The sequence below is a fragment of the Euleptes europaea genome, chromosome 9 (assembly GCF_029931775.1).
Source record: "Euleptes europaea isolate rEulEur1 chromosome 9, rEulEur1.hap1, whole genome shotgun sequence".
Taxonomy (NCBI): domain Eukaryota; kingdom Metazoa; phylum Chordata; class Lepidosauria; order Squamata; family Sphaerodactylidae; genus Euleptes; species Euleptes europaea.
The window spans coordinates 69740004-69751258 of NC_079320.1; the positions used below are offsets into that span (position 1 = coordinate 69740004).

Genomic DNA, 11255 nt, shown 5'->3' on the forward strand with positions numbered 1-11255 from the left:
GACCAAGGATCTGATTCAGTATAAGGCAGCTTCACGTGAAAATGGGCCAATGGGACTTCAAGCCAGAAGGAGATAGCCAGCCATTATTTGATGGTCCACCAGAGAGAGGCTTGACCAAACTCATTCTTTTGCTGCCTGCTTGGAACTGCAGAAAACAGGAGGGTTAGGGTTTGTAAGACACACAACAAGTTACAGTCCATAGCTAGTGTGCTTCATTGGGCTAAGCAGGTCACAGGTTGTATGAGCCTGGTTTACAGCATGCCCTCTGTGTTCTTATTGGAATAAGTCTCTCTCTCTTGTTTATCCTCCCCCAGAATTTGCCTTGGGAGCAATTTCTCACAAAGATGAGGCTGGTAATCCTTGATAACTATGATCTGGCAAGCGAATGGGCTGCAAAATATATCTGCAATCGCCTCATCCAAGCCAAGCCAAGCCAAACCAGGTATTTTACTCTTGGTTTACCAACAGGTAATATATAAATATATTTGTCTTCCATTCTGAATTTTTTTTTAAGGTAGTTCAGTGTTCCAGTAGTGCTCCAGTTCACTCATTTGGTGGCTTGGGACTGTTTTACTGGCCTGCTTTTTGTCTCTAACACTACGCTAGCAATCTGACCCAGATATTACCTTCTTTAATAACCGTGGGATTCAACAAATCTTTCTTGAGTTCAGCTTGCTGTATGTAACAGTGGGATATTCCCATTCCTGCTTCTTTCCCCACCCCCTGACAGCCCAATTTCTGTTCCTTTTTTGATTGTTGATTTGTTTCCCAGCTGGTTTAACAGACTTAGGGTGGGACTAAGGCCTTTTATGCAGGAATGTTTCCCCGAGGTAACCCCTCCGACTGCTTTGGGGCTTCCTTTTGATTATGCATGCCTTTTCTGCCCATCAGAAATTGCCTCGCTGTTCCTGTGCATTTTGCCCGCTCTTTGCAGATTCTGGCTAAAACAACATCTGGAAAAGGTGGGCAAAACATGCAGGGAGAGCGAGGCTACCGCTGATGGGTGGAAAAGGCATGCATAATCAAAAGCCCCAAAGCAGTCGGTGTGGGGTGTCCACGGGCAAACGTCCCTGCATAAAAGGCCTAAATATTACATACTATCAAAATCCAGAGGGCAACCCGTGGGTGAGAAAAGCCACTTAAGAAAAGAGCTGTTTGGAGCAGGGAAGTGGCTGGCGGGGAAGATGCTTACCCTTTTCCCTACCTACTGGTCTTATGCTCCAGCTTGCCCTCCCCAAGCTTCTTTTCCCTTTGCAAGATATTCCTAAGACTGCCGTTAGTAAACAGCCAGTAGGGAAAAGGAGTAAATGCCCGCCGCCTTCCTTTCATTAACTGTTTTTCTGCTTCTGTCTGAGAGAAGTGACTGTTAGATTCCTGTTTTGTGCATTGCTGCAGCGTGTGTATTTGAGGTCTGAAGCTATTTTTAAAAAAAGTTTCAACCAACTAACGTGACTGGAATTTATTCACGATCCCTGTCAAACCTGTACCTACAGGTGCCCTATTGAAGTCTAGGTTCAGATCTAAGGGATCTAGTACAAGGCAATGTTTAGCAGGGAGAATAAAACCGTCAGCAGTATATAATGAGGTGGGGAGGGGGGCTGGACAGTAATCCTTGGAGGGGCTGTGGCTCAGTGGTAGAGCATCTGCTTGGCATGCAGAAGGTCCCAGGTTCAATCCCCAGCATCTCCAATTAAAGGTGATGTGAAAGACCTCTACCTTGAGACCCTGGAGAACCGCTGCTGGAGTAGACAATACTGACTTTGATGGACCAAGGGTCTGATTCAGTAGAAGGCAGCTTCATGTGTTCAAACCCAGATTCACTGTGAATCGCATTTTCATTGGCTTCAACGGGACTGAGGTCTAGGCAACAGCTTTAGCAGAACAAGTAAAATCCTCTGGCAGTAGAGTACACCACGCTGGCTCTCTTACCTGATACTTAGTTCTGTTCAAGATGTAGGGAATGCTTGGAAAGTTCTGTGAAAAGCTTCATCTGTGAATTGCTCCAGATGAAGCTGTAGTCAACTGCAGAACAGGAAGGGCTGTTTAATGTTAGGGAACAGGCCGGAGAGCTTTCCAGCAATTGGTAATAGTGAAAGATACGGTGATGATCAAATGATCCTTCTTGTGAAACATACAAAAATGTGTCCCCGTTTATTTATCTAGCTATTTATATCCTACTTTTTTCCCCAGAGAGGAACTGAAACAGCTTACAACACTTCCCCCTCATCCATTTCATCCTTACAACCATCATCCTATGAGGATGAGAGCGTGTGACTGGCCCGAGATCACCCATTCAGCTTCCGCAGCAGAGTAGAGTTTTGAACCTGGTCTCTCAGTTCCTAGTCTGACATGCTAACCACTATGCCATGCTGTCATTTTCATGCCCACTGCCATGCCAGTTTTCCAAACTGCATTTGAAACTCCCCTCTGCTTGTGCAGGGCACATGCAGAGTTGCTGTCATTTATCCATTTATTGTATTTTTTATCCCATCATTCCTCCAGAGGACCCCAACTTGGTGTACATAGTTCTCAATTTTATCTTCACAACAATCCTGAGATTAAATTATACTATCAAGCTTCTTGCCTAACTTGGGTAGTGGACTGGATAAAATCTCCGACTGATAGGAATCTTGCACTCGAAAGAGCAGGTCTTCCATTTGGATCCCACAATTTATTATGGAAGGCAAAAGCATCTACAACTACTATCAAACAAACCTTTCAAGATTGCGACATAAAACCAGGGCTGGACTCAACATCACCGGGTTTTTCTGTCAGTTTCCCACATACCCCATTGCATGGGGGTCCCCAGTGGGAATTGTAAACAATTTGAGAACATAGAATCTGGCTCACCACATCATGGAGTGATCATTGAGGGTAATAAGCCAAACCAGTGATAGTCAGTGGCTTAGAAACCACACACGGCTCTTTGACGTAACACCTGTGGCTCTTCTGAGCACGGTTTCCCAATGTGGCGCCTGCCCTGTGTTTCAGGAAAGAGGACAAGGTCTTTGCCTGTTGGGGGCTTGTGGTTGACAGGTGGTTTCTGCTTTGAAAGAGGAACTTCCAGAGCAACAGGTAAGCTAAAAGCTTTGCAGAGGTGTGGCTGTTTTGGTTGATGGTAAGTACAGATGGGCTGTCTGTGGGCTGCAGAGTTGAGTACAATTGAGCTAAGCTGACAAGAAAGAGGTTTACTTTTTAAAGTGAACAGGAACAAGGTTTATTCAAAGGGAGAGAAAACACAGACTGAAGTAAATAATGGCAGACTCAGAGATCTGCCATGTCATGCCCAAGGAAAAAGATCCCTTCCACTGCTTGTCAGGTGAACTTGGGTTAGTCAGTGTCTCAGTCTAACCTCGCTCACAGGTTGGTTGTTGTGAGGGTAACAAAATGGAGGAGGGAAGAAAATCTAAACAAATAGATCTTTGCAACCACAACGAAGGTATTTTTTCCTAGCAGGAGGAATAATGAAAGAATTTGTTTAACACAGGAAGTACACCTTTGGGCTGCTACCAGAAGCTTATTGAGTATCATAAAAAAGGAGATCTCTCTTTCAAATATGTGAAGACATTCAACATGGATGAATACGTAGGTAGGTTCCTTCTTTTTTCTACAGATGTCAGTCTTAAAAAAAAGGTAGATTACCAAATCCAATACTTTTATTGTATTGACTTAAAGTCATAGCAAACAACAAACAGAATCATAAAATCACAGCACAAAGAGAAACAAACAGTTACATTGACAGCTATAATATAAAATTCACAACCATAATAACAGATTAGTTTCATAATACCTTCCATAATAACTACACCATCAAAATTATTTATAATAAACTATTCATCAGTAGGACTTGAATCAAGAGGTCTTATCTTAGTCTTAACAACCGTGGCAATAAGCTTTGCCATTTGCAATGTTATCCACTCATCTCTATCCAGCAATAGTGTTACAAGATTATTCAAACCTGATCTCCCTGATAACTGTAACAGCATATTTCCAAGGAATCCTTCTCGATCTGCTGTAAACCTTGGGCACTGAAAGATCACATAGACCAAATCTTCAATAGATCTACAGTCGCATCAGTCAGAATCCTATTATAAACTCCTTCAATACTGGCAGTTGTAAAATGTTCAGCTGGTAGATTAGAATCCATAACTGGCTTGAAGTAGGATAGGATTGGTTTAATGCATCCAAGCTCTGCTCACGACCTGAGTTCGATCCCGACGGAAGTTGGTTTCAGGTATCCGGCTCCAGGTTGACTACCTTCCATCCTTCCGAGGTCAGTAAAACGAGTACCCGGCTTGCTGGGGGTAAAGGGAAGGTGACTAGGGAAGGCACTGGCAAACAACCCCGTAAAACAAACTCTGCCTAGTAAACGTTGGGATGTGACGTCACCCCATGGGTCAGGAATGACCTGGTGCTTTGCACAGGGGACCTTGATCTTTTTTTAATGCGTATACCTGTGAATCTAAGAAACTTGTTTCCTTTCCAGGGATGAAACGTGGGGGAAACAAAGCTAACCTTTTGTTGAATCTTTATTCCAGGGCTCCCCAGAAATCATCCGGAGAGCTACCATTCTTACATGTGGAACAATTTTTTTAAGCATATTGATATCAATCCAAGCAACGCTCATATTCTCGATGGGAATGCTCCAGACTTGAAGGCAGAGTGTGAGGCATTTGAAAAAAAGATTGAAGAAGCTGGAGGAATCGATCTGTTTGTTGGAGGTGACCTCGTGTTTTAGTTCTAACGTATGTTTTCTAAAAAAAATGTTTTCTAAAAAAAAAGAGTGATTAACCCCAGGCCTGAGTTTTTAATGCAAAAAGATCAGGAGGAAACACAGGGAGGTGAAAATTTAATTTTACATTAAGGTGGCCTGTTAGCTTCCTTTGCTTTTGCTTGCATTGTTTACACCAGGGGTCCCCAGTGTGTTGCCCATGGGTGCCACAGCACCCGCTGGCACCTTTTCTCTTGCCTGCCCAGTGTTCTTGGGGAGTAGGAGAGGCCAGGTAAGGCTTTAGCCCAGCAAAGCTTCTGATTGGATATTGGATATTTGATTGGCTGTGCAGATTTTTTTTTAATGTTGCTGTGCCACCACAGTACAAGGACCTGCACAGTGTTACTGAAGTTAAGCTGTGGCAATCCTTTTGAGGCTGGTTCTGCCTTCTGTGGCAGCTGTTTTGTGTGCTGTACCCACTGTGCCGTGTCAGAATTCCAAATGTGCCTGCAGGTTGGGGACCCCTGGCTCACATACATGGCCTTAAGTGAGATGCGCAATTTCCCTCCGGCATGTAACTTAGTATTTTATATGCCTTCTCTCCAGAGACCTATTTAAGGTTGCCATCCACCTGGAGTACAAATGTCCAATCCCTTATTGGAATGTTATTTGCCAGATAATGTTATTTACCTCTATGCCATGAAGAGCTTCGCCTACCCATTTCCACGCATTAAGCCTCCAATAAAGGCACAGGGTCTTGACCTGGATGTTCCAGCCTATCCAGATCTCGTCAGACTTCAGAAGCTAAGCAGGGTCTGCCCTGTTTAGGACTTGGATGGGAGACCACCCAGGAAGTCCAGGCTTGCTATTCAGAGGCAGGCAGTGGCAAAACCACCTCTGTTCATCTCTTACCTTGAAAAGCCTGTGGGGTTGTCGTAAGTTAGCTGCCGCTTTCCACCACCAGAGGATCAGGACATTTTCCCCTGGCCTTTTGGAAACGCTGAGTATCTTTCGTACAAATTCAGACAAAACTATGAAGCTTGATTTGTTTATTCAAGACCTCTGTGCTTCTTTGTTGCAGCTTACTTTCCCCACCCAACTCTGATGTTTACCTGTTTCCTTTTGAACAGACTTCACAACACAAACTGTTTCAGGAGGATGTTTGAGACATGTGACTTAGGTTCAGTGTGGTTATTCTGCGACAAGATCTCTTAATCCTTTATCAGTATCAGTGTTCAATTATACCTCCGTGTATAATTTGTCCCAGATCTACTATCTTTAAAGATATTTTATGAGGTTCTTGGAAGTACCCATGAATTGACTTCACCTTTTGTGTTCCCTTAAAAGGCATTGGTCCAGATGGCCACATTGCTTTCAATGAACCAGGCTCCAGTTTAGTCTCGAGAACAAGACTGAAGACACTAGCTATGGACACCATTCTGGCAAATGCAAAATACTTTCACGGAGACTTATCTAAAGTTCCAACTATGGCTTTAACAGTTGGTGTGGGAACAGTGATGGATGCTAGAGAAGTAAGATCACTCTTTTTTTTTTGTCCTGACATGGGGAATGTATTGAAATAATTGAAATAATTATACCCTGCTTTTTGAGCTGTTTACAATATTCTCTCCAAAATATTGTCTAAGGCTTTCACGGTCAGAGTTCATTGGTTCTTGTAGGCTATCCGGGCTGTGTGACCGCGGTCTTGGTATTTTCTTTCCTGACGTTCCTGTGCTAATCATTGTCCTGTAAGTATCAAGATAATGTGCTAATGAGGGTGTGGTATGTTAATGTGGAACCATGGTATCCTGAAGTGATCTGTTAACATGTGGAATCCAAAGCTAATCCGCATGGCTATTGTGGACTGTAGTCTTTGTTAATCTGGAGGTTTTCAGGACAGGAAGCCAAGCCTTATTCATTCTTAAACTCTCTTCTGTTAAAGTTGTGCTGATGTTTATGAATTTCAATGGCTTCTCTATGCAATCTGACAAAATAGTTGGTAGAATTGTCCAGTCTTTCAGTGTCTTGGAATAAGACCCTGTGTCCTGTTTGGTTCAGTCCATGTTCAGCCACTGCTGATTTCTCAGGTTGGCCAAGTCTGCAGTATCTTTCATGTTCTTTTATCCTTGTTTTGTACAGAATCCTTGTTTTTGTACAGAAGAGAGTTTAAGAATGAATAAGGCTTGGCTTCCTGTCCTGAAAACTTCCAGACTAACAAATACTACAGTCCACAATAGCCATGCGGATTAGTTTTGGATTCCCCATGTTAACAGATCACTTCAGGATACAATGGTTCACATTAACATACCACACACTCATTAGCACATTATCTTGATACTTACAGGGCAATGATTAGCACATTACCTTTAATACTTTGCAGGACAATGACTCAGCTCAAACCCAACCCCCTTCTGACTATATATTACTCTTCCTACACACTTGACACTGAGAGACACTGTCATTCAGTGTTACTCCTCTGGAAATGCCTGCCACAGCTGCTGGCGAAACTTCAGGAAAGAAAATACCAAGACCACGGTCACACAACCCAGATAGCCTACAAGAACCGATGAATATTCTCTCCACCTTATCCTCACAACAAGAATCCTCTGAGGTAGGTTAAACTGAGAGTATGCGGCCAGCCCAAGGTCACAAAGGGAACGTCCGTGGTAGAGTAGGGATTTGTACCGGGGTCTCCCAAATCCTACTCCAACACTCTTAACCATTATGCCACTCTGACTGAATTGGACAGATGCACTGTAAATGATCTCTGATTCAGCGTTTGCTGCTAATGTCTTGCTTTATCGTCATTAGCACCCCCGCCCTTGCAACAACAGCAGTTATCCTATGTTTCAGAATGAGTCAGACCTTTGTCCCCTGTATATGGCTTCACTTGAAGGCAGCAATATGTATAATCTTAGTGTTAACAAATAAAAAAATAGTTGAGATAAATGGTAAGGTTTCCTAGACTACTGTACTGAAATTGTAGAAGAGCTTGGGTTTAGGCTTAAATCTCTTGGACTTTTTCCACGGGTGGAAGGATTTCTTACTCATGGAGTGTGACCTTCTCCATCTTCCTGTGGCGGCTTGAATTGCTCCCCCAAAGCTTTGTTGTGGGGATCTGGCATTCCCATGAGTGAGGAATCCTTCCAGCCGGTGTGGTGTAGTGGTTTGGAGCGGTGGAGTCCTATCTGGAGTACCAGCTTTGATTCCCCACTCCTCATGAGTGGTGGAGGCTAATCTGGTGAACTGGATTGCTTTCCCCACTCCTACACACAAAGCCATCTGGGTGGCCTTGGGCTAGTCACACACTCCCAGCCCCACTTGCCTCACAGGGTGTCTGTTGTCAGGAGGGGAAGGGAAGGTGATTATAATCTGGTTTGATTCTTCCTTAAGTGGTAGAGAAAGTTGGCATGTAAAAGCCAACTCTTCTTCTTCACCCATGGAAAAAGTCCTGGAGATCTCCTAATCTAACCTTTGGGTGTGTGTAAGGGGGCACATCGCTTTCACAAAGGTATAATACAAAGCCAGCAGGGGGACATATATTCATACCTGTTGTAGCAGTTGGCAGCAGATTCATTCTGGCAAAGCAGCCATGTTTTGCAATAGTTGAACATTCACTCCCCCCACCCTTCCCAGGTAATGATTCTAATCACTGGAGCGCACAAAGCTTTTGCCCTGTACAAGGCGATTGAAGAAGGGGTCAACCATATGTGGACCGTTTCAGCTTTTCAGCAACATCCTCACACCATCTTCGTCTGTGACGAAGATGCAACCTTGGAACTACGAGTTAAAACTGTGAAATACTTTAAAGGTGAGCAGCCCCTTCCCTAAGAGGCTGAGAGCTAGTTTACATGTTTAATTGATTGCATTGTTATCCTACCTTCCAGTCTGCTCTCATAACTCCCCGAGGGTAGGTTAGGGTGAGAGAGGAAGACTGGCCCATGGTCACCCAGCAGTTTTGGTGACACTGAGGATGTACTGATATCACCTTCTAACAGTCTGCTTCTTGCAGCAGATTGCAGACTGACTCCCCTTGCAAAGCACTGTGTTTGAGAGGATATGGAAATCCTTTCTGTGGTGTTATCTTTTTGTCTCATTGATAAATGCAGTCTGTCAGCGGTTCCACTAGGGTTGCCAACCTCCAGGTACTAGCTGGAGATCCCCCGTTATTACAACTGATCTCCAACCGATAGAGATCAGTTCACCTGGAGAAAATGGCCTCTTTGGCAATTTGAATCTATGGCATTGAAGTCTCTCCCCTCCCCAAACCCTGCTGTCTGGGAGTGGCAGCCACCCCAGACTTCAAAGGCAGACACAAGGTGGCTTTGAAGCCACCTCGGCTGGCCTCTTGTTGCAGGCCTCTGGGGAAGTCCAGCTTGTTTTAATAAGGCCTGCCCTTCTTAAAGGGCAGTTTTGGTTTTGTGCACCCATGTGGCCCTTTCTGGCATCTCATTCGACTGTATCATTTCAGGCTGCAAGTCAGAGTATCAAAAAAAAATAATGCTTCCCCCAATGTTTGGTTTTTTAACACCCTGCAAGCAGAAAACTTGCCCAGCAAGAAGACAATTGGCTCAGATCTTTTCCCTGCAAGTAGAAAATGAGCACATTGAAGGTTTAAACAAAAAAATATCACCCACCTGCAGCTCTGTGCTATTTCTGTTTAATTTTGTGTCTGTGAAAGAGCAAAATTGCAGGGTTTTGTACTTGGAAGTGTGAAGGAGCCTCTTTGATATGGATGAGTTCATTGCCAAACACAATCTATGACGGCACTTTTCTGGTGAGATGCCTATATCTCTAACACTTCACACTTCCCAGCCACCACATTTCCATGCTGTGGAAAGGTCCATCTGCTGAATTCCTCTACTTGAAAAAAGAGTGCTGACAACCAAGGGAAAGAATATTCATCTTTCGTTCTAGCAGGGCTTAAAAACATAGGCCACATGTTTTTGCAGGGTGAGGACTTAGGGCCAACCAGAAGCAAGGATGAGAGTTCTGTGATAGAAATTTGCAACATTAAAAAAAAAAAATCTCTTAGGCACGTGGGTCTGATCAGGAATCTTCCCCCTCTTTCCCAACTTCCTGATTTAAAATAGCCCCAGGGAGCCCCCATTTGCTTCTAAGGTACCTGTATGTTTTTCCCCAACAAAGCAAATAGCAGGGACAGAGAGGATGCTGTGGTAGGGGAGGGACTGTGGCTGTGGCTCAGTGGTAGAGCATCTGCTTGGCATGCAGAAGGTCTCTGGTTCAATCCCCGGCATCTCCAGTTAAAGGGTCCAGGCAGGTAGGTGATGGGAAAGACCTCTGCCTGAGACCCTGGAGAGGTGCTGCTGGTCTGAGTTGACAATACTGACTTTGATGGACCAAGGGTCTGATTCAGGTTAAGGCAGCTTCATGCATTCATGTGATGAGTAAAAAGGCACGCAGGCTTTAAACCCCTCTCCCCTCCCCCTCCCCCTGATAATGGAAGTGTAAGAAATATCATTGACGTTTTCTAAACAGCCGGCCTGATGGAATGCTCTGCCAAGGAACATCAGGGACCTAAGGGAGTTCTGCAGGGCCTGTAGGACAGAGCTTTTCCACCAGGCCTACAATTGAGGGCAGCCACGAATACCGTCTGTACTGGCCTCCCCAGCCCTCTCCCTTAATGTATTTGAAATGGGCTGGTTGTGGGGCAGCCCCCAGTGAGGGCTCTTACAGCAGAGCGGGATTTATACGCCATCTCTGATTATTAAGGCTTCATTTTATTGACAGTTTTATGGTTATTATATGTTTGTGTAGTTTTTTTAAAATGATGTTATCCGCCCTGAGCCAGCTTGCTGTGGAGGGTGGACTACAAATATGAAAAATAAATAAGAAATCACTGGGGGCCCTGACTTGCTTGGTTCTTAGCAACACTTTTTTTCTGTGTATGTGTATTAGTGAAATGGAGGTTGTAACTATTAGAGAAGCATAACATCTCCAAATGGCAGTTTTTCTGTGTTAATAAATCTACAGTAAAAAGATATAATCCTGCATATTAGTATTACACACACCTTTCCTTCTTTGCTCCTGTGACCCATAGGTCCTGAGCAGTTGTTTCTTAAGAGGAAAACATAATGGAGAGAAATTTGGCCAATGTTATAGTTGGATTATTATTACCAATCAGCAAAAAGGGGACTATTTTGTCTCTTGTTATGGGGGCAGGAATTCTCGCCAATATGGGGGTAACCCACTTATCTCGGTGGTGTTTAAAGAGGAGGCATTCCATCACCTTATGAGATAATGTGTCAATTTTCTTTGTACTGCATGAGCAAAGTCTGTCAGAATATGGTAGATTTCTGTATCGTCTGTTTAATACCGCTGAGGGTGCAGCATTTAAACGGGCGAGCGTAAAGGCTCTTCGAAAGGAAGGGACTGTCAGGTTGTAAAAGTATAGTGGAGTTAGTATATTAGGATTGATACAGTTGTGTTTTTTTTAAAGGTTTAATGCATGTGCACAACAAACTTGTGGATCCCCTGCACAGTATGAAAGAGCAGGATTGAAAGAGAAACCAAAGCTGGAATC

The 11255-nt window shown here is 43.9% G+C and overlaps 1 protein-coding gene across 2 annotated transcripts; it reads left to right on the top strand.

The window, feature by feature from the left end:
* The first annotated feature begins 321 nt into the window (after positions 1-321).
* GNPDA2 (glucosamine-6-phosphate deaminase 2) lies at positions 322-11255 on the top strand. 2 transcript variants are annotated; one of them, XM_056855415.1, is made up of 6 exons: positions 322-468; positions 3488-3589; positions 4539-4721; positions 6059-6243; positions 8348-8522; positions 11172-11255. In XM_056855415.1, the coding sequence occupies exons 1-6, from the start codon at positions 345-347 to the stop codon at positions 11231-11233; spliced, it is 831 nt and encodes a 276-aa protein (XP_056711393.1). In that variant the 5' UTR covers positions 322-344; the 3' UTR covers positions 11234-11255. The 2 variants fall into 2 exon arrangements, with proteins under 2 accessions (XP_056711393.1, XP_056711394.1); XM_056855416.1 differs by having other exon boundaries at positions 322-442.